Source organism: Clavelina lepadiformis, chromosome 1 (genome assembly GCF_947623445.1).
Source record: "Clavelina lepadiformis chromosome 1, kaClaLepa1.1, whole genome shotgun sequence".
Lineage (NCBI taxonomy): Eukaryota > Metazoa > Chordata > Ascidiacea > Aplousobranchia > Clavelinidae > Clavelina > Clavelina lepadiformis.
In genome coordinates this window covers 14260464-14284196 of record NC_135240.1, presented here as the reverse complement: position 1 = coordinate 14284196, position 23733 = coordinate 14260464, and the positions used below count along the sequence as shown (strand labels likewise).

The 23733-nt window shown below is 34.9% G+C and overlaps 2 protein-coding genes across 4 annotated transcripts; one reads left to right on the top strand and one right to left on the bottom strand.

The window, feature by feature from the left end:
- Positions 1–777: 777 nt before the first annotated feature.
- On the bottom strand, positions 778–10230 carry LOC143453490 (uncharacterized). Of its 3 annotated transcripts, none has more exons than XR_013115208.1 (11): positions 7065–10230; positions 6643–6688; positions 6129–6293; positions 5700–5861; positions 5191–5319; positions 4904–5083; positions 4559–4711; positions 4139–4264; positions 1413–1582; positions 1217–1336; positions 778–1060 (listed from the first exon to the last, which is right to left on the bottom strand). XR_013115208.1 is itself a non-coding variant. In XM_076954843.1 (11 exons), exons 1-11 carry the CDS (start codon positions 7116–7118, stop codon positions 948–950), a joined length of 1362 nt encoding a protein of 453 aa, XP_076810958.1. In that variant the 5' UTR covers positions 7119–10220; the 3' UTR covers positions 778–947. The 3 variants fall into 3 exon arrangements, 1 of the variants encoding a protein (XP_076810958.1); XM_076954843.1 differs by having other exon boundaries at positions 1469–1582; positions 7065–10220; XR_013115210.1 differs by lacking the exon at positions 778–1060 and having other exon boundaries at positions 1302–1336; positions 1469–3842; positions 7065–10223.
- A 5135-nt stretch (positions 10231–15365) lies between these two features.
- Positions 15366–22140, top strand: LOC143453480 (proton myo-inositol cotransporter-like). The gene is made up of 15 exons (XM_076954834.1): positions 15366–15665; positions 16532–16598; positions 16850–16981; positions 17248–17443; positions 17537–17696; positions 17821–17947; positions 18417–18492; positions 19389–19506; positions 19602–19765; positions 19851–19968; positions 20060–20168; positions 20335–20464; positions 21467–21619; positions 21686–21829; positions 21910–22140. Exons 1-15 carry the CDS (start codon positions 15634–15636, stop codon positions 21966–21968), a joined length of 1785 nt encoding a protein of 594 aa, XP_076810949.1. The 5' UTR covers positions 15366–15633; the 3' UTR covers positions 21969–22140.
- The last annotated feature ends 1593 nt before the right edge of the window (positions 22141–23733 follow it).

Below are 23733 nucleotides of genomic sequence, written 5' to 3'. Positions count from 1 at the left end.
TAAGGTGTTTTGGGGGACCGAAACGGTCCATCAAATTTCTCCAGCGGTTTCCCAAAATTTGGACTTGCAACTTACTACTACTATTTTTTGGTATTTAAATGAAACACTTGCGGTCTCTTAAAACTACTTAGCGGTCACCCAAACCAAACCTTAAAAAAAAACCTGTACCTAACACGGCCAAAAGTGACGTCACTATTTTAATGAAGGTCGCACAGTAAATAACTTATTCCAAGTGACAATTTTCATCGTTTGTAGCTCATGCAGCCTGTTAAAGATAGATGGTTAGGTTGGGAGAATGGGTATGCAAAAAGTTGACTTTAGCTGTTTAAGGTTTTATTGGAATTAGATTTAGGTTAGGTTGAAGTAACTATGTTATAACGTTTAGGGTAGGTTAAGGGGTAACTGTGAAAAATAGCTTCGAACGCACGAATTTTTTCAGTGAAATAGTGGCAACCTAACTTTTATACAAAATTATGAACAACATAGTTTTTCTGAGTGAAAGCAATAAATCAAACCAATTCTTAACCCGTTTAGCGCTTACCGGCAAAACGTTTTCCACAAAACAGGTCAACACACTGTTATAATCGTTTTGTTTTAGTTAATTTCTAACGGCCAGACAATCCCGACCATTGTCTTCGACTTAATAAAATAAGGACTTTTAGTTCTGTGAACTCCTATACCTAAAAGTCTTGTTAATGCATGTAACTATAAAATAACCCAGTGTTTAATTATATTTACCACTATAACTAAGCAACGACTAATTAATGCATCTATAAATAAAATCATAATTATTTTATTATAACAAGTTATTGTAAATGTTTATTTTTTGCTACTTTTCACCGTCAGAAAAAAATTTATCTTGTCTCAGTATGTGAAAGTGGAACGAACGCATGTAATGTATGGTACAAACAAAACACTAATAAGTAATAACAGAGATGAGCGTGTTATTATGAAATCGATTGAGCATACAAAGAAAACAGTTTGTTCCAACTTGGCATAAGACGTAGTTCCCAGAAATCGAAGTCGTATTGCCAAGCTTGCTGAAGAGCAGCTTTATTGTCTGAAATTCACAATTTGAAGTCCAGTTAGATTTTGCTGATTGAAATTCGATATTCTTGAATGATTTCAAGCAGTTGACGTTACCGTATAAGCATATAGCCTACAGTAGAATTACAGACAATTTGTATTACACTATGTCATTCTTAATTACACTTACCTGAAGTATCGACGTTGCAATAACAGTATTTACAGCAGTATAAATCGTCCACACATGTTTTGCTGACACAGTTCAGTTCTTCTATAATAGGGCATTTTGTGCATGCATCCAATTCGGTATCTGAAAGTGTTTTAGAGCAGTTTAAGTATAGACACGAGAATGATTCTGAGACTAAACAGTAACTTACACTTTTTACCTGTAAATAAAACAACCTGATCATAAAGCTTTCTGTAAAATAGGAAACTCTGCCACCTTTAACGTATTGACGCATTGCCGGCAACCATTTGTTAAAAAGGTCGTTTTTCCAAGCGAAGTACTGCTGTTTCCACTCGGTGAAATTAGAGATGGTGGAAGGTGGAGTTGTAACTATAGAATACAGGCAAATAGCCAAACCCGTAAAAATCTGATATTTTAAGCATTTTCTATAATAATTTTATTTTCATTAAGTGCAACTCTATGAATATGCGTATGCAATGCAGGATTGTATTTCATCTTATACTTAGCTTATAGTCTACAATCTCTTGTTATAACAATCAACTGTCTGAACTAATACAAGTGTTTGCGAAATAGCGCGTGATCAAAATGAAATTACTTAAAAAAGTGATGGCCAAGTCCAAAAACAAGTAGGCCTTTAACCAAAGAGTAGCTTTCATTAAATATACTGGACGAAGGATTTCTCCTAATATGTAGTGGTTAAGCAGTCAATGCCATAAATAAGTGGCAAATTGATCGTTTAATTATGACGAATTTGGCGGTTTTTTATTACGTCACTATAAAAGAAACAACAGGGATGACTCAGGTATTTGGATTAAGTATGAATAGAAGGTTTCTTGTGACAGACAAACAAATAGTAGCCTAATGGGTATAATTATAGCGTACTTAATTGTATAACAGGAATATTTTGCCTTAAATAAACCCAAAGTAGCTTGCTGTTGGTGTATTTATGCTGGTTAATCTAAATGCTAACCTACATTAGAGTTGCGGTAACAACAAGAATTGTTTACCCATTTATGTACTGACATCTGTGATATTTCTATGCTGAAAACTAGGGATGTGCCGCGAGGAAGATCATGAAGGTCGACACGAACGAATCCCGAATCTATTCGCGTTAGAATCAAACAATAAAATTTCCTCCAAAAGTTGTCAAGTCTTGCTTCTAGAATGACGTAATCGATAAAGAAATCGCTTTCTTTCGAAAAATAGCATTTAAAAAACGATCGAAAAAGCAAAATCGTTAGGAAAACGACCTTCGTTGTAAGTACTGCTGAGTTTAGTTTAGCATTGTCGGGAAAATAGATCATTATTTTTTACGAAAGTCAGTAAATTTATAAGTAATAATGTACTGTTTTCGGGTTCGCCATTGTTGGTATTGGTGTTGGCCCGAATCTTCCATAAAGGCGATATTCGGGTTTGGGGTTCGTATCGGCCCATCCCTACTGAAAACAAACATTGCGTGCTGCTACTAATCATCAACTTATGAAGACATATTCCATTCGGAACGTGTTGGCTAGCCTAACATACCTAATACAGACCCCAGTCATCAGACATATCGTCACATCGTGACGTCATAATAACTCAAATTTGTGATATAAATTTGGCAATAACTACTTAACCATTACATATTATTAGAAATCCTTTCACCAGTATGTTTATTGACAATAATCCTTTGATTTTAGGCCAACTTGTTTCTGAACTTGACCCTCACTTTAAATGGAACTGCTACAAGAATTTGTGCATAGCCAACATCAACCGTGTAGTGCTAAATTTGTTCCCGGCATTGTGACGTAAACACGTCACATTACTCAGCGCAAGTTTGATACATACTGTTTTGTTGTTTGTAAGTTAAGTTGATAATCTTGTAAGTTTTCCCTGAACCCGAGGGCAATCTCCAAGGTTTCGAGCGGAAAACTTACGCTGAGTCAAGCCAAATTTCTATGTCACAATACTAAAGAACAGATTTGCCAGCTTAAACTACTTCATGCTAAAGATGTCTAAATACTTCAGTGCTAATGTCTTAGAATTAGTGATAGCCTATAAATAGTAAGTAACCGATGATTAAACTAGTAGGCTATTATAGCCAAAAATTGCAAAAGCGTTATTGCAAAAGAATTTTTTTTATAATGCAAATAGAACTGTTAAAAATAAAGCCAAAGAAGCAACAGAGATTTAAAAGAATTATGCAAATAAAGTGCACGTAATAATATTCTGAAATCATGCAACATTGCATAGTCTCATGCATTTAATTACATAATTTTTACTAAAACTAAAAGCACAAAAATTGTACTATAAGCACGCAACTACAAAAGAGGTCGGTCAACGACCTGTCATAAAATCTTATATGACATATAAAACATATAAAATGGCATAAATAACAAACGGATATTGCTAATGAATGTGCACTTAAATATAAAAAGTTCAATAAAGTGAAATTATATCAACTTTGTGTATACGCCTATAACGAAAGGTAGGTACAACAGTTGGAAATGTCACAAGCCTGGAATACTCTCTTCCACTGCAAAATCACAAGCAAGAGTGACTTCTAACAAGTTCACTAACTAGACATCAACTACTTCTGATTTCGGTCAGCATCCAAACAACCAAATTATCATGGAAATCATCAGTAAATCTGCAACGTCCAGGACAGAAAATTATTTCACACGACAAGTGCAAGATGGTGCATGGTGTGTACGTTTTAACGTTATACGAAGTAAATAGGTCTAATAATTATAATCAAGCACCGCTTAGTATCGTACATCCACTGGACAAAGTAGCAGGGCAAATGCATGAAACACTGAAACAATTTTCAGCCTCACCACACCGCAAATAGCAATTTAAATGCGAGGAATTGGTTGTTAGATGGGGCTCGATATGAGACATGCACATAACATATATTACAATTAGAAGGTCTACATATATGCTTACATGGTATCGTGACGGATGGTGTGGCAGTGGTAGCACTACATCCGGGATCGTTACTCTTCCAATGCGAAAGTCGTCCATTGGGAGAGCAAGAAACTTCCGTACAGTTTGTAACAAGAATTGTTGAACCTATGTACAACATTGCTATTCCAATCAAAGGTAATAATGAACGGTTAAAACTATGTCTTTTTTCAAACAACAAGATATTCAAACTATGGTTTACTCCTATTTAGTATTGTGCATGGTTGGCAAACAACCGACCAGCATGAATATCAAGTTAACTCAGGTGCATTTTGTGTCAGCCGTGTAAAGTTTAAATTATCATGGAGGAATTTCTATATATGAATAATTACGTTAGTTTCCTTGTGACCAATAACGCAGAATGACGTTTCCGAGCAGAACTTTGTTGGTATAAGAACACACCTGCTGGATATCGTGCTCCTTCATATAAACACTGTTTATCTGTGGCACTTAAAATGGTGCTGTCGTGGGTTGGTGTTGCAGTGGTAGCAGCAGCATGGGTTGTGACATCAATAAGATTCGATGAGGATTTTGGTGTTGACGAAGTTGTATTGTCTGCAATATAAATATGATTATTTCGTTGGCATCGAGTGAATAGATGATGAACCATGAGCTAGGTTTATGAAATGAACAGGTATTGTATTGTTTGTGTATCTCATTGTCTACGGGGGAACAAAAAATTAAGATGATGTTGACATATCGGAGAATATTATTTAGGTGCTTACGGGCTATTTTCAAAAATAATACCTTTATTAAAAGGACAGTCTGTTTCGTCGGAACCGTCGTGGCAGTCATGAACATTGTCACAAAGTGAAGTTGTGGGAATGCAAACGCCACTTCCGCAATGAAACTCGTTACCTTCGCAGTCATCATAGTCATAATAATCAGATGCAGTCGTGGATACTACCGAAGGTTCTGTTGAACGAGCTACAAGAATGATTTAAACATTAATTGGTTGAAATAATTAAAGATCAACGCGAATAAAAACGATTTCAATCATAAAATAATAGCACAGTCATTTCGTCATTTCTCACCGGTACAGTTATTTTCATCTGAACCATCATCGCAGTCATGAATTCCATCACAAAGAGCACTTTTATGAATGCAGACCCCATTCTGGCATTTAAATTCTTCGGGGCTGCAATCTTCATAATCCACATAATCTGTGTATAGAGCAAAAATTACTGTGAATGCATTTCATTATTTGGTATTAACTACCACGACCTGAAAGATATAAAATCATTTTTTATTAACGTTAGCATATAATCAATGCATGTATAACTGAACCATATTTATCGAAGTCGCGGTTCTTCATCAATAACGTAATATCATCATCATAAAACCTTCAAAATTGCGTGAATAATTCCACCAAAAAACGTTTACCTATCTTTTCCATTTTTAACATAATACCCCTTTGTTGGTTTTATTCCATTTGGTGATTGTCTTATTCCTATATAGGCTATATGATTTTTTTCCATTTATGATTTTATTTCTTCGATGGAAATAATAGGACCACCATAAAATGTTTTACTCACAAACCTACCGCAATCCTCCTCGTCCAATCCATTCGGACACTCTTTAATTCCGTTGCAAACATTTGCCAGTGCCGTACAGATACCTCCACCGCAGTGAAACTCATTACTTCCGCAAGCAGGATAACTGTAGTCTTCTGTAGTTGCCGTGCTTGACACTGCCGTGGTACTTTCTGATGACAATATGAAAAAAAAGTCAAGCGGTTTGTAAATACTACTGTAAGTAGAACGGAAAACTGTAAAAAAACATGTAAATTTCTGTATCATATAGGTATCACATAAGTCTATATATTCTACATAATATTTTAACTTCTAACAAAACAAGCAACTTCCGTAAAAGTTTGCTGATCAATTCCTAATTCTAACATCATACTTTAGGAGCAAGCGTTAAGTTAACGAAGTATAATTGTAGCCTAGGTGCTTTATACAAAGTCACTCACCTGTGCAGTTCTCATCCGAGCCATCTGCACAATCCTTGAACCCATCGCATACCATTGAACTTTGAATGCAGAAACCATCGCTTGGGCACGTATACTCGTCGCCTAAACAATCGTCCGTGCCATAGTTATAATCCCCATCGTACCCTCCATATTCATCACCATCGTCTGCAAACATTGTTAGCATCAGTTATTATAAGTTACATTTTGTGTTAACAAATAGTCAAATAGCCCATATATAATGTGTGTGTGCGTTATGGTTCTGACCGTAAACAAAGTTACAAGTTGAAACAATTTTTAGCAGTGTAATGCAGTCAATTTTTCCGATTAGTCAAGCAAGCATATAGGCTACAATGATAGACGAATTTTCGCCATTTTTTAACCATATGAAACTAATGTGCTATTTTTGTGTAGTTCGTTGGATGATAAAACTTTATGAGATCGATCACATGTCCAATTTAATTAGAAAAGTATTCAATAACATACATTGCATCAAGCAGAAAAATATTATTATTACCTGACTCTGCTGCATCCATGGAATCGATGACACTTTGACATGAAACCTGTACATTGTGCAATGATATGCCTTTTAACTCATCAAAGGTGAAGTGTTAATGAGATCTTACAAAAAGGTTTTAATTGAAGACAGCTTGAGTCACACAAAATTAAGGGCAAAATTCTATTTTCAGGATTGGGTCAGTTTTGAAAATTTCATCTCTGTTATGATGGCGAAAACTTTACCAGCTTTTCCAGTAAAAATGGTATACTTTAAATATACACATGGTAATATTAATGATAATATAATTAAAACTTTAGGAATCATATTATAACTGTTTATCTTTTGAAGTTTTAAGGGGTGGGGTCGGTTTTCAGGAAAGACATTGATAAATCTCAATAAATCATATTAAAATTTTGCTACTCATTGTATAGCTTACTTACCAAATGTGCCAGGAAGACAACCGTCAGAATACCAGTAGAAATGTTTTTAAACATTTTGGGTAACACAGTTTCAACACGTGATAAATGACTAAGCTACGGCGAGAAATACAAAACTAAGTGACAAATGGCAAAATAAGTACTAAAGTCTAAACCAAGCAAAATCTCTTTAATCGGGCAAAATATGCTGTAAACTGCAGGTATCACGTAGGATAGATAATATAGTCCATCAATGGTTAATGAATTCTATACAGAGTTACGCAATTTCAACGTCTTTAACAATGCGACAAATTAAATTTACAGAATTTTACTTTTTCGCCTTTGACGAAGATTTAAATCAGAAAACTTCGAGTAAAAAATGCTTTAACTAGTAAAAATAGATAAACAGAGGGGCAAAGAAGTCACAGGGTTATCAGAGCCAATACTTTAGCGTATAGTGTACTTTGTTTGCTTACACTTCATTTTGGCAAATATTTAATGAATGTTATTACTAAACGATTTTTTTGCTTGGGCGGCACTAAAATAACTATTGTTGACATACCTTCTTTGGACCGTTTTCAACAATAGTAACAGAAGATAGTGTCTAACTACACCGTAATGTGTGGACGGTTGTGGACTATGTTGGTTATGTCGGAAATAATGACGTAAGTTATGATGTAACACCATATACCGAAACTATAACATCATTTACGCCTACGGAATAAACGTTCATAAAGATGCTTGGGATAAACAAGAATTCTTCGTTTTCTTTTTCAGTTATAAGTATTTTTGACGTCTTTACGTGGTTTGAGGTCGTTTCAATCCTGGCCACTTATACAACAGAATGATCTAATAAGACAAGTGGTCATATATCACTAACTATCAGCTGACATACGTTCTTCCTCATTTAACTAAAAGAAGTTTCCTGTTTTAACAGTTCCACATGACGAAAACCTTTTTGGATTGAAAGTAAATGGAAAGTTGAGGTATTTGGCTCCCTAGAAAGCTTAACTTATTTTAGATCAACTCATTTACAAGTAAAGTCGGATAAGAAAAATTTTCTACATACTGCACGACTTGCTATGACTCAAATCTTGGTTTATACGTCTGTGACGTACAATGTAAGTTTAGTTTTAGTCAATAACTTCGACTTCCGCATTTTGGTCTTATGTTTGGCGGCTCTTTGTCACTGTTCAATTGTCACCTTATTTGATACTTTCTTTGTAACATGAAAGTTAATTAATGTTTTATTTTTAACTTCTTACGTGAAAACCACGTGGGCTAGTGTTTTGTACAGCTAGTAATAGAACCTTTCACTAATATACGAAAGCACGGACAATATGCAGGCTCACCACGGTACGTGTCCCAAGCAAACCAGCAGAATAAGACAGTTGATTAAATTACATTACTTAACCACTGCCTTTATAAACTTATGAGCTATCACTGTTTTACAGGGAAATGTAATATACGACCTGCCTGACCCACTTCAGTCACTTTGAAACTTATGTTGGAAACTAAGTACGGCATTAGAATTTGCCGGCTTGTGACTTAATTTTTGTTAGAACTTTAAAAGGAAAACTCGGAAGAGATTACATCAAACTTCAATTTTAATTTAAAAGACAAACTTTCATAAAAGATCCTTCTGAAGCAGCGATTGTGAAACAGCAAAAGTCATTTCAGTCTCTACTATGCAAACAACCTGCTACAGGCTACGTCACAACTGTCTTACCTTTTCTTTGCTTTAGAAGAATGAAAATATTGAGTAAACGCTTCCTATACACCTTTTCATAATTGTTCAAAACTAATTCCTGTTTAATCAACACAAACCGTGAAATTTATTATTAAAAAATCTAACCAACCGCTTTTTTACATCGATTTCATATACACAGCCGCATGCTTGCTCCTCAGCGTGTGACTACTCATTTATATCAATACCTGCTTTATGCCTAGTCTGGTCAAAGATCCGGGAGAAATGCCTTACGATATCAGGAGAATGTGCACACGGCGCACGTCTTCTTGAAACGACATTTTCCAGACAACAGGACTCAAGGCAATTTTTTCGAGTATGACGTAGCAAGGCGAATTGGTTCGTTAACCACAAAGTTTATACTTGGTCAATAGTATTGTCACGTGCGTTGGCTTTACCATTCACGTTGAAACTAAGTCAATAGGTAAAGCACTTTTGAACTTTTAGGCTGCATACTGTAAAACCATGTACTATTTCCACCTGCATTTTGGTTCTCTGCGTAAGTAAAAGAGCTCTTGAACGTGCATTTAGAAATAAAGCGCAGATCGAAGATGAAAGAGAATAGAAGAATTGCTCGTGATTAACAACCCGTAACATATTTATTCAGAGGCTCATTTCTCGGCAGAGTTGTTCTCCTATTTTGGAACGTTCTTTGTAAGAGGTGTCGATAAGAAGTTTTCTGTCACGCATACGTACTTTTTATACCCACAACGTTTTAATTTTTTCCATATATGTACATTATAGATCCATAAAAGCTATCACTCGCACATCAGTATAGCGTCTATAGAGCATATACGATTTGTAAAGGAACTGCTATGATTATTTCAAAAATCTCTAAATTTAACGAGACCAAAGATGTCATATTACAACCAAGTACAACGTAATCCACCTAATGCTGCTTTGAATTATACTGTCTCATCGTAACCTAGCAAAATCGTTTATTTTAAGCTTATTTTTCAACTTGTTGTAGTTGTTATGTTGACTGTAATCTGACAGTCATCACATATTAACCTGATCGTACTTTTCTTCTTTCTTCTAACCTTACTGAAACCTTATAAACCAATGGTTATTAACCAATTAGCCAAATCTAGTGTTTGCATGTCTTTCTTTTTAACTATCCATCTTAAACAATGCAGTCTGCCAAAGACATACTGTAATGACTTTTTTATCTAATAACTAATAAACTTGAGATGAATTGTTTGCGTCTACGACAAGCTCCTATCCGAAAAACTGGGGTGCTGCAGTCTGATGCAAGCAAAAAAATTAGTTAGCTCTTGCTAAGATATTTGTAGCAGGCTGCATATTCCCAAGTCGCTCACGTCAAAAAAACCTGCCGAATTTTCTTACAAGATGAAGTATCATATCTTTCCTCTAATACATAAGCCTGTTATTGATTTAAAATATAACCTAAACAAAAAACAGAAAATCGAAGGCCCTTATCCTTTTCCTGAAACACAAATATAATCACAGTATTTAATGGTCACTGACCTGTACGATACGTTAAACAATAAGTTCATCAAGAATGATTTATTCATTTATTTGTGAATGAATGAATCGTGTACAGGATTATGACCGGCTGAGAAACTTTCGGCATGATTTGCCTCAGGGTAATCGGTAAGAGGCAAAGTTTGCTAGCCAGCTCGAATATAGAATGACTGATAGGGCTATCTAATTTTCTCTTTGTATCAACGCTGAGATTATGTTGATAAATAGCGTAAAACTAAATACCAGTAATCTTCTAACATATACTGAAACGCTCACGAGGTATAATATTCATCTCATCAACCTGCTGTAATGATAGATAATTTAATAACAAATCCTAGTCGCCTGTTTTAAGACTGTGGTAAAATATTATGCTCAAAGTGAGGGACTAGTCCAAAAACAAGTTAATCATACATGAAAGAACACTATTAACTGAACATTCTGGTAAAATATTTTTGAAAACTTATTTGTGGTTAGGTAGTTATCGGCAAAAGAAAACCGCAAAAAGTCTCAGTTTTTGGCCTTCATTGTGACAAATCAGATCAAGGCTCTTGTTATATCTTACATTAGTCAATCTTTGATCTACGTCACAATTAAGGCCAATTTTGCAATTTTCTTTTGCTAATGATTACACCTCACCAAGAATTATTTTTCAAAACTATTTTTCCAGAATATTCATTGAGTAGTGTTTTTTCATAAAAGATCAACTTGTTCTTGGACTTGCTTCTCAGTTTAGTAATAAATGTTAACATAACGTCATGCATGTAGGCAGATATTTTCTATAATTATGACGTGTTGCACGCAAAAAAATTTTTTTTTTCGGCCCAGTGACGTTGTGGATTCGAGCTTCGGACTAAAATTACGCGTCTCAAACTTGCGTGTGACGCCCTTCACTACGTAGTATCACGTTCTTGGGCAAGACGATAATATCACTTATGTAGATTACACCAGTGGGTATGGTGAACTGTAGGAATTTCATTTAAGGCCTTTCAATTAATTATTATAAAAGCCTATAAAAATGTCTAACATAATAAATAAATGCGTTGACGAGAAACGCAAACAGAAAAGCTATGAAAGACAATGGTATTTTTGAAAGCGATAATTAAGGAATTGGATATTTTGCTAAAGGATCCAAGTCATTCATAAACACAAAAAATGTTACACCAAGCTGAAGTAACAAAGCAACTGTTTTTCAAACTTTACGTTTTTATTCCGAGCAAAAATTAGATACCGCATTACCAAACCTTATAAAAAAAATGAAACAAAACACCAGTGTAATGCAATTATACGTAAATTAAATGGCCTTACAGATTTTTATAATATTTGTATCCAGCCCTAATCTCAAATTTTGTAGTAATTCCTAACGTGAAATTTAAAGATGTCGGTGGGTGTGTAACTATCTGGAAGCCAGGGGGCTACGTTCAGAATAACGCTGTTCCAACACTTTACTCTTCTTTCGTTCTGCAACATGACGCAGCACATTAATTGTATCCATTCATAAGTAGAATAATAGCTTGCTATATGATTGTCTTTTACCACGAAAAATCTGTTCTTTTTGTAGCCGACGTTTACCGATACAAAATCGCCACTCTACCATGGACTTAAAGTAACACAATAGAAGTTTTGAAAAAAATTTTTTCACGTGCGTCAGTATTCTGCAAAACAAACAGTTGTAGAAAATGTCAGTGCAAAATCCGTTTATAGAAATTAAATCAAATTTAAATGGCACGACTTTGTGTACCAAGCTCTATACCATCTCCGACTTCTTCTCTCTGGACACTAGACACTAACACGAGAGTGTTGTTAAAAAGTAACTACTCTCGCGCTGGGATGCAAATAAACGAGATCTAAGCAGAAAGACTTCCATTCTCTGACTGCGGTGTTCCCCTGTTGTGCTACATATTGAAGACCAACATCCTAAGTAGATAGATCAGTTTAAATATATTATGCGTTTCATTTCCTCTTTCGGCACTATTGATTGTGATGTAAAAATCGCATTCGTCTTGCCGCAGTTGCATTCGGACAGCTCCGAAACCTCATGTTTTCAAATCAATTACTTAGCCGCCCCACCCAAAGATATATATAAATTCGTGTGTATATGAACCCTATCATAAGGCTGTGAAACCTGGACCAACATGTAATCCAATGGAAGCATCTTATAAAAATCCGAATGAAAAACTTACTGGAAGCCTAACTCAGCAAAGATTGGATGGAAGAATACGTCAGGAAAACTTAGGCCAGTGTATCATTCTGTAATTCAAACAGTGGATAAACTGTGAACTGCTTCATTCCCGTATGCGGAGTCACAAAAAGAGACAAGGATGTTGTCTTTGCTTCGACAGACCACCATATAAGCAAGTAAGCATTTGCCCTCACATAAATGCAATGCAATTGTTTATTCACATAAATCGTTAACATATGTTGTTCACACATGTTTCAGACTGTAAAGTCTGGGGGATGTGCATGCCGATTGTTTTAAATTATGACGCATTAATTACTAATCTGTATTTCGAAACTTCTCTGTGACAATGGTCTTTCAAGATTTGTGCGTTAAACTGGATAGATGCTGTTTCCAGTTCATTCTTGATTTTTACTTTTCAGATTAAGGTATGCCCATGTGTAATCCCATGTGGATTGTCTGTTACTGAATTCTATACTGCTGTGACATTGTTCTCTCAAAAGTAAGCAAGCAGAATTCGCCAAGCAGTGTGGTCGTTATTTAAAGGTAAATTAATTATTTGAAGGTTAAAACGACAGAAATAACACCTCACACCTCCACTCTTATTGCCGTCATGCAATGACACCAAATGCACAAATACCACAAAAACAACCATACAAGCATGCACATTTGATTTCGTTTAAATGCACATACGTTCAAACCAAATCAATTCAAGCACAACATGTCAAAACGTGATAACAGTTTGGCCGCGACGAGAAGAAATGCTACACGCGGTACAACAAATAATGTTTCAATATGACGTTTGACCGCGAATTTGAACATCGTTCTCCCAATCTCCCCCGAAAGTTAAAATTTAACTTTATCATGTTAAAATTGAATTTATATTCGATAAACTTGAATTCATATTCGTTAAGTTCAAAGTTGTCCGCCACCGTAGAAGTTACTAATTAGTGTCGGCAGACACGATCGCACTTCACGACTATGGAAATTTTGCGCTAATTTTCGACCTTTACGACGTTTGACCACGATTTTGGACATCTTTCCTCATCGGAAGTTATAATTTAACTTTGTTTCGTTAAGCTTGAATTCATATTTGATATGTTTAAAGTGTACTACCGCTGTAGAAGTCACTAATTAGTGCATGCAGACGCGATCGTAATTAACGACTATTAGGTTTTTTGGGTTAACTTTTGATGTTTTTATGACGTTTGACCACGATTTTGGACATGGTTCCTCACCGGCAGTTTAAATTTAACTTTATATTGTCTGCTCGAATGATTTTGTCAAGCCAGCAAACAATGTTTGCCAAAAGATGTTTGCTGGAATGGTTTAGCACTACAATACCAGGGACTTTTTACAAGGTACTTTTTACCTAAAAGGCCTAACGCTAGTCATTTTGACTACTTCGGTTAATATGAAATAATGCACATATTTGATGTGATACTCGCTTGTATACAACTCGTGTTGTACATCTAAAAGGAAAATTAACTATCAACACGTTTATATTAGATAATCGTTTGTATGCTTTGTGTATACTTGCTGATTGTGGAATGAGCTTTTTAATAATAAAGCTATAATTACCTACATCACATTAATTGCAGTTTTTGTAGACAGGTTGTACTGTGTGCAATGCAGTGCAAGCTCCACATAAAGATTTTTTGCAATTAGTGCACACACCAACAGATTGGTTTCTCTTGCACAAATTCTATATAGGCCTATATACATATATCTTTAAAAAAAAACAGATAAAAAATGTGTGTGTGCAACTGTACATCACCCATAGTGGAAACCGTGGCAGCTGCACGCAAGAGGTTTATTAATGTGCATGCCAAATTTCCTCATCTTCACGTCTATTTACAATAAACAAGCAAAGAAAAGCTGGTTGTATGTAATAAATAAATAAAGAAAGAAAGAATTGATGACATATATATCTGTATATTGGCTATATATACCTGTATATTGTATATATCTATGACACATATATCTATAAATGACATATCTGTTATATAATGTAAGACCCCATACAATGACCCTCAAAATGCGTGGCCCCTGCTCGTCAATAAAAAATGTAGATTGTTGATTGCAAAACACTTTTTATTTCATTACTGCATGTGCAGTAGCCTTTGTGCTGCTAATTTTTCACTTCAAACGCAAGCACAAAAATGTGAGAAACTTGTGTCTCGCTTTGACTTGTATTTCCTTAATACTACGCTATAGCTTACTAATGAGGCATCTGCTGGTACCCACCGGAGAACGACCCCATTGCCCCCAGTCGAGAAACCCTGCTATAGACCTTGTAAATCCAAAATGTTTTGGGCAAGCATGCCCCCATTGCCCTCATATCCACTAGCATAGATCATTACATCTCTTGCACTTGACTAGAACGCAATAATCTTTGCACAATGAGCATTCATAAATGACAGAATGACCTCTTTTCCACACAGAGAAAATATTCCATTAACTTTGAATTATATGCAACTTTTCAGAGTTGTTATATATTTTTACAAATGAAGTTGGTTACCCTATTTTTTTTTAGCGGCTTAGAAAGTCAGTTTTTATGTGCAAAATACGTAATTGTATACTTACCTTTTTTCATTTTAATACGATGAAACTAGAACTAGAGGTGCCGAAAGGCTGTAGTGGAAAGTTTGGCAGCTGCAAGCAGATTCTCCTATGTGCACGCTGGATTTTTTTTATCTTTGCGCCAATTTTTAATAAATAAAGTAAAGTTGTTTGTTTGAATTCCAATTTACAATAATACACAAAGAATTGAGGCTTCAGTACATGCCATCACACCAAAATTTCCATCTTTGCACACACGATTTCTGGTCGGAAACTGCCGTACTTTCCAGTTTTGATTAAAGGCTCCCAAAATGCAAATTGTATTTGATGCTTGACAATACTTGAAATCCAGCCTATTTTGTTCTTTTTTTGCAGCAGTTAGTTTACTGGTCACCAGTTTTCTTGTAGAGACAATTTTTGCATAAATGAAGCGAGAATGTGAAGTTGTGGTGTACTGAATGCATACAACTAAAGCCTTATTGTACACTTTCACCGAGTCTGGAACTTGAACAACAACTTAATAGACTTGCAAATTACATAGCCTATATATAAAACCTGATATAACAACAGATTGACAATTAGGTGCTCGATGAAATTGGAATTGTTGGTTTTATATCAAAGATATGGAGAAGTCTGAGACAAGAAATTTGCTAAGGTGAAGTTGCCAAGTTTTTTTTTTAATAAAACAACATGTGCCATTTCACCCAGATCAGTCAGACTAGTTAAATACTTTAGATTGTGCGTTAACATTGTCTGTCAGACTTTCACTTGAATATGTAGGTTGGGTGATTTTGGTTGCCATGCTTATCTACCACCATCTTGCACAATTGTATTATTACTATCTTGCATATTTTAAGCCCTTGGGCTTTTCATGTTCATTGTTCGTGAGTATGTTAATTTTTTTGTTAATGTAACGGTTGGTGGGTTTTTTGTACTGTGCACAATCAATTGAAGGCCTTGAAATAAAAGGAGACTTTATGAAATAATAAATAAGATAAATTCTGACGTAATAATTCCCCAATATTCGATTCTGATTTTGGGGTGCAAAAGTAAAGGAGATCAGCAACTTAGTATTTGTTCTGCACAGCTAATGGCAAAAACCAAGCTATATATATACAATACAATAAGTACACCGTAGCAATTCAATTGTAAGCCGTAGTTTATAAAGTTTTTTATTATAATTTTTTGCAGCTGATGATACAGATCGGCTTAGGTACATTTTTCTATCTTTGAACCAAAATTTTATCTGGCCCTTTTTTTGCTGGCCACACTATATCAAGAAAACTTTTTTCCTCTCTGTATCTTTTTGTTGTTGTAAAGAATAAATAGTACATTGCAAGATTTGCTGTACCGTAAGTTCCAGTGCAGTTTACTTTACTATTACATACGGCTACGTGACGCAACTTAAAATCGAGAGTCCGTATATTTTTAGAAAACATGACACGAGCATAAGGTAGTAAATATATGTTAGTGAATAATAAATTAAATCAAAGTCTTTAACTACACTATTTGTCATTACAGCAATACAGATGTTGCACCAGAGCAGTATTCAGCAGACACACTGAGTTCAAATTGCAGCAGAACTAAGGTTAGTTAACGTAGAAGTAAAATTAGTGATGTATTTAGTGTTTTTATGATTGCTGTATATTCTATCCTATTTTGTATTCTGGACTGTCTACTAAGTTATCAATCTTGTTTTTTCTATTCTTAAAAAAAAGTTACTATATTAATTCTATCCAGCACCTTATGGTATTATGAGGATTGCTCCATCATCCACTTTCTTAAAACTTTGTGTGTAGTAGGCCATTAAATGGTGTCAAATTACATATTGTTTCCCAGACGAGCACATTCATATATGTTTTGACTTTCTTTTCTGCGATTGGAGGCTTTTTGTTTGGTTATGACACTGGTGTTATCAGTGGTGCAATGATTATTCTTAAGACACAATTCAACCTCAATAACATTTGGCAAGTAAGCAGTCACCTTATCATATTTCACTTGTTCAACTTACTGATTGATATACTGATGAATGGAGATAGCTAATTTTTGGAGTGTATAATGATGATTTTATCATGGTCTACAGCCTTTGGTCATCATAATACTATACATCTTATGATAGTTTTATTAGCTTTTTCCTTTATTACAGACTGTTTAGCACACAGACTATGGAATTGACTAGTTTTACTATATTTTTTAGTTTTTGGTTTATAACCGGTTATCACTTTTTTCAAATTAAGGAACTGATTGTGTCTATAACTGTTGGCTGTGCGGCTGTTTTTGCAATGGTTGGGGGCTATTTAAATTCATGCTGGGGTCGACGAATTGTGATAATCCTCGCAAGTGCAGTGTTTTTTTCTGGATCAGTTGTGTTGGCATCAGCATACAATAAGGAGATGCTTTTGACTGGACGAGCAATTGTTGGAATTGGCATTGGTATGATGCTATGACTGCCCTATGGTTTCTTAGTGTTGGTGTTTGTCTATTCTGAAAGACCAATAATAAAGGTTTTATTGAAACCAACCTAAGGTTTAACATCGATGACTGTTCCAATGTACATTGCTGAAGTTTCACCTCATCATATTAGAGGTAGATTGGTTACTGTCAACAATCTCTTTATAACTGGTGGACAGTTTTTTGCCTCTTGTGTTGATGGATTCTTTAGCGCGGATAAAAAAGATGGGTGGAGGTAAGTTAGTCGCATGATTCAAATTTCTGTTTGGGATTTTCTATGTAAAGCTTTATTGTTGTACGTAATTGGGTTTTGCTCATTTAACAGGATCTTTACTAAATCAATTTTCTGTTTTTTCTAGATACATGCTGGGCCTCGCGGCTGTCCCTGCATTTATACAGATGGTTGGCTTTTTGTTTTTGCCAGAAAGCCCCCGATGGCTAATGCAAAAAGGGAAATGTGCTAAGGCTGAAAAGTCATTGCAAAAGGTGTGGTATGAGACTATGATCTGTGTTTGTGAAACTTGCAGCAAATCATCGCCAAAAGACTAAAATGTTGCTAGACACAATAATTTGAAAGTTACATTTGAGTTATCATACTAAATTTACATAGTGTGGTTGCTTTCAAGATAATACAGACAGCAATTGTTATATAAGTTTGTGAAAAGGATTTTTAAATTAAAGAAATATTAGTGACTGGTCAATGGGTGCATTACACGGTTACTGTATTTAGGCTCAGCTGAAACTGTCTTTCACTATGAGGTTTCTTTTGGTTATTATTCAGTTTTTTTTTCTTAATACTTTTGAGTAGTATCCTTTTATGTGGGTATACTGTACACCAATGCACATCAGTACCATTTTGCCTGAAGTTTCAGTCAAAGCATCATGTTCACAGTATATATAGTATTTAATAGTACAGTAAATATTAAAAATCTGTGTTTTTCAATTACTTTTAAAGATTCTAAATGATGAAAGGAACGTACAAAATGAACTTGAGATACTAAAAGCTGCCGTTACTGAAGAAGAAAAAGCTAGTATGATACTTTTACCTTAATAACATGAATTATAGTTCAAAATGTCAAAGTACTTATGTTTACAATATTTTAACACCATGTTGCTGATTCTGGTGAAAAGTTCATAATAAATTTATAAACACAAAATAATTTTTCACAAATTCCACACGAAAGAAGCTTTTAAACACCAATTACTTTTTGTTTTCTTTGCAAGTGTAACAATCATGAAACAAAAACTGGAGAATAGCTAGTCCAATTTTCAGATGCTTGTACAGATTGTTTTTATTTACTGTCGAATCAGTTTGACATATATATAACACTGTTTATGTTTCGAATAAATACGATAGCAATTATAACTAAAAAGTATATCTACTGCATTTGGTATTTAATATTTTGCTTCTAAGCTGTAAGCAATACATTGAATGCAAACATGGGCAATATCTTGGCACTATAAGACCAAATTACTGTAACCCACTACTTTGTCAGTACCTATACTGGTATCATTGGTACTTTTGGAAAAATGCACCAAATTCCTTTTTTCAAGAACTTTTAGTTGGTCCAGGTACTCCATACTTTTCAAGGGATTATTTCAAGGTTTTGAGAAGTATATCTTTCAAAAATTTATTTTAATTAAACCTTAATGCAATTTTTGGCAATCACTGTTCTTTTTCAATCTACAAATGTCTAATGAAATCGCAATAAGTGGGGTCACATATGTTTTGACCTGGATTAACCTGTAGCTGGTCCATAATAGGAACACAAATTGCACTTGCAGCAGGATCTGATATACAAAAAGTTACGGTACAGGGTGCCGACAGAGTACTGAATTACTTTTTTAAAACAATACTGGAATATCAGTACCATTACTGACTGTACTTTTAAGTGCCAACTGCCCACCTCTGATTTTTTCCATGCAGGTAGCGGTAGCGGTGGTGGTGTTATACAAGTGTTAAACGATCCTGCCGTTCGTCATGCCATATTTGTTGGCTGTGGATTACAAATGTTCCAGCAGTTATCAGGAATTAATACCGTAATGTAAGTATGTTGATTCCTACCAACTGATTTTTGATATAACTAACTAACAGATACGCATAGTTTAACTTAAAGGTTATAATATTCTATTATTCTAGGTATTACTCTGCAACAATTGTTCAGATGTCAGGAGTAAGAAATACAACTGTAGCTATATGGCTTGCGGCTGCTTTGGCTTTTGTTAACTTTGCCTTTACATTTGTTGGAGTATGGCTTGTAGAAAAAATGGGAAGAAGGTTATTATCATTGCTAAGTATTGCAGGTATGTGGAAAACTCAAAGCTCTGCCTTTTACAGTATCTTAGTAACTCATGGTAAGGTTCATAATAATCATTCCGTTCATTTTAGGTGTGGCTGCATCATTGTTGTTTTTAGCGGCTGGTTTTTACGTGTCAGCTCTGCATTCTCCTCCCGTTAACCTCAATTCTACACTTGTTAAAAACAATTCACGATGTTCTTCGTTTTTGTAAGTTGTTAAGAAGAGATCTTGACTACAGATAAATCAATTGTCTTCCACTTCGATATGTCTTTTATTGTATTTTTATTAATAAATGTAGCTCCTGTACTCATTGCATCCGAAGTCAAGATTGTGGTTATTGCTTCAAAAAGCAAGAAACATGGAATTTTACAGCATCCTGTTTGGCAATTGCTCCTGACAATCCTCAGGTTAACCCTTTTTCCATCAATCGAAAAAAAATAACGATTGGTTGCTACTTAAGTTTACTTTCATAGTTCGAAAATGTGTAAAGTTTGTTAATGGAGAGCTCAGTGTTATAAATGTATTATTGAATGGCTTATATTAGTGTCTTTTTAACAAGTGTACATCTGATAGCTTTCTGAGAATGGTGATTGCTCTCAAAATGCTCAAGGAGATTTCACATTTGCTCCAAATTATTGCCCTACTTCTTACTCCTGGATGGCATTAGCTGGCATGGTCCTATATCTTGCATTTTTTGCTCCAGGTATGTTTTCAGCCAGGGGGGGGGGCGAAAGGCACCTTTACCCCTCCCAAGATTTTAACGACGGAAATGTGGTCGGTTTCATACACTTTACACTTATGCTTATAAGTAAGCCTGTAAAAAGCTATTTAAAATCAGTTTCCTTTCGCACTCCAAGATCAGGATCGACTATTGAGAAATAATTACGTCATAATTCCTTTTGTATTATCTCATCACTCCTTCCCATTTAGGCCTTCAAGTCGCAGTGCAAAAGTACAAAAAAAACCTTTAAAATATTATTTTAAACCGTGGACTACGTTAACATACGCCTGCTACCCAAACAGTTTGCAAAAAAGGTTGCTCCATGGTTGATCTGATATGGTCAATGCAAGTTCATTTATTAACTAAGTTGTGCTACACCCATATGTATGTGCAAATTCCATAAATTTTCATTTGTCAACAATCACAAATTTGTAGTGCTCGCCTGCTTTTTAGTCGTTGTTTTTGTGTTGAATGTACATTATACTAATTGCTTAAATTTTGGTTTTGTCCATTTTTAGCATTACTCGTTATTTTGAATGCAGTTATGTTTTATTTAAGATTTTAAAGGAAACGGCGCAGTTGAACATCTATGACAGCGTGTGGTCACAATGTTGTTCTGTTGAATTTGTCAATTCCGTGCTGCCAAAATGTCATCATAAACCATTAGATGGTGTTGACTGTTGATATTCACATAAATTATTGTATGGTCAACTTTGTAATGTTCAGAACTGTCATCGTTTTGTTTTAGAATGTTTTTTGAAGTTTCTGTTTAAAGAAATGAGCTCTTAACGCAGCGATAGTTTGAGCAATCTACCACGTGACTCAACAAGTTTAAAACGTCATTAATGGCACCAAAAATCTCGCCCCCTCCAGATATATTTTCTTTCTACGCCCCTGCTTTCAGCTACAATTATGAGTTATGTTTTCTGCTTTATAATTTTATTGATCATTATTAATTCACAATTTTTATTTTACACCTTACAGGAATGGGACCTATGCCATGGACTATTAATTCCGAAATTTATCCACAGTGGGCAAGAAGTACCGGTAATGCTTTCAGTACCACCACCAATTGGGTTTTTAATGTTATAGTGTCTCTAACATTTCTGGATGTCACACAGTGGCTTACAATACAAGGTTTGTCATCTGGATATTAAAACATTAAAGTTAATTCAGCGGGACAAATGTGAAATTCATGTTTAGGTGCATTTCTCCTTTATACTGGTTTGGCATTTCTGGGTTTCGTATTTATTTATCTCTTTCTCCCTGAAACTAAAAACAAACCATTAGAAGAGGTTCGAACGTTGTTTGAAAGGGGCTGGTTTGTTCCATGTCATAAAGAAAAATGTAAGCTGATTTCACGTGCAACAAAAATTTGGTATGAAATTTGAGAGAAAACTTGACTTGATTCAGTTAATCTTTTTCAGTATACCACGTTATCTTGAACCAAACTCAGGAAGGAGATGAAACAGACGAAGAAACTTGATATAGCAAATAACTTCTTTTAGTGCAATACATATACCTTTATATAGATTTTTTTGGCAATATTTTGTCATTTTTCTTGTTGTAAATTATCTTGTCCCAGTATTACAATGAATAAAGCACTTTTTCTTTATTAATTTAAAGTGAAATTGAAAATTAAATGTGATAATAATCAGTTTTGGTATCTCTGTGATGTGATCACATGTCAAATTCGTTGTTAGTATGTAGTAAGGTTATGCCCAGACGAAAATTACTGCAATTCGTGTGAATATAAGAATTTTAACATAGACAATTGATTATGACTCAACGCTTTTTTACGTATGATAGTTTGCTGATTGCAGTTTATCAACAGAAATGCATGACAGAATTGTTTTGCATATCTGAAAATCAAAGCTGGGCAGCAACGAATTACTGCATCCCGGTACTATTTCCGGACCGATACTGGTAACGTCTTTTTTGAAGAAATTTTAGTTGTTCTCGCTACTTTAAAAGTGATTAGTTCATGGTTATAGGAATTATACTTTTTAAAAGTTCATTATATTTTAATCCCAATGCCAACTTCAGCCCTTATTATTCCCTTTTAACCTTTCGATATCTGATACAGTCGCAATGAGTGAAGTCACGTATGTTTCGACCTAGATTCCTAGAATAACCTGTAGCTGGGCCATAATAAGGGCAAAAATTGCACTTGCGGCAGGATCCGATATACAAAAAGTACTGACATAGAATACCCAAAAAGTACTGAACTACGTTTTTCAAACACCACCGTTACCACATGTTTTGCCGAGCACGGGTACCGTTTCCGACGTTCTTACAAAGTACCGACTGCCCACCTTTGATGATAATATTATTATCATTGAGGTACGTGTGTTCTATTGTTAAACACGTTGTTACAATTTTGGCACAGTTGTAGGGGGTGGCCTACCCACCTGAATCCCAAAACCGGTCTATTCTAAAGTAAGTGGAAGTTTGTTGACTCGAAGTTGAAGGGATCGACCAGATTACTTTTGCAACCGATTTTTCCGAAGCTGGTTAAATTGGCAGTCAATAATCACGAAAACGTATGTTAGGAATTATAATATAACCAAAATAAAACATCTAATGAATTGCAATTTCGAGGAATATATCACTGTGCGTTTTTCATATTTTTCGTCCTGATAATAGTTAAATTTTGTTTGGTGTAAAAGCATTTCAATAAACTGTCATGACGGTCTTAAATGTAGCACTGGAAATAGCCAACTATTATGGCCGTTTAAGTCTAATACCCTAGCCTACTTGGTTATCATAAATACCGTAACTTTTCTGGTGGCTGAGATCATCATACAGTGTTTACTTTTATTGGTTATGTTACTCTTGATTCTTTCTATTGTTACGCTAATCTCCATAACCTTGACTGGCTGACTGCAGTGTCGACCGGGTTTTAAAATGTTATACGTTAGAGTCCACTTGAGAGCGTTAAGGAGAAAAGACAACAGATTATTAATAAAAATTAGTGTTCAGAGTTCTTGGCTTAAACCCTAACAACGAAGCAAACGACCAAGGACAGAGTGTTTACGTTACAATGAGTAAATTTTGAAATATTTACGAGAGAATGAACACTATTTTCGTTATAGGAACAAAAAAACATCAAAAGTTAACCGAATTTCGGGTTATCTATTGTTATTTGCTTTTCTTTGTTATTATTATTAAATAAATTGTAATGGGCGATTCGCTGGAACCGGTGTAGTTGCATCAGGTTATCCAAAATTTCAACTAAACTAAAGTCGAGT

Bases quoted from the DNA above. Each gene is read 5' to 3' on its own strand.
- LOC143453490 (XM_076954843.1), bottom strand. From the start codon at position 7,118: ATGTTTAAAAACATTTCTACTGGTATTCTGACGGTTGTCTTCCTGGCA. The intron at 6,689-7,064 runs GTAAGTAAGCTA...CACAATGTACAG, and splicing joins TTGTCTTCCTGGCACATTTG to GTTTCATGTCAAAGTGTCAT. The intron at 5,320-5,699 runs GTAGGTTTGTGA...CTCTATACACAG, and splicing joins ATTGGACGAGGAGGATTGCG to ATTATGTGGATTATGAAGAT.
- LOC143453480 (XM_076954834.1), top strand. From the start codon at position 15,634: ATGGAGAAGTCTGAGACAAGAAATTTGCTAAG. The intron at 16,599-16,849 runs GTTAGTTAACGT...ATTGTTTCCCAG, and splicing joins CAAATTGCAGCAGAACTAAG to ACGAGCACATTCATATATGT. The intron at 21,620-21,685 runs GTTTGTCATCTG...ATTCATGTTTAG, and splicing joins ACAGTGGCTTACAATACAAG to GTGCATTTCTCCTTTATACT.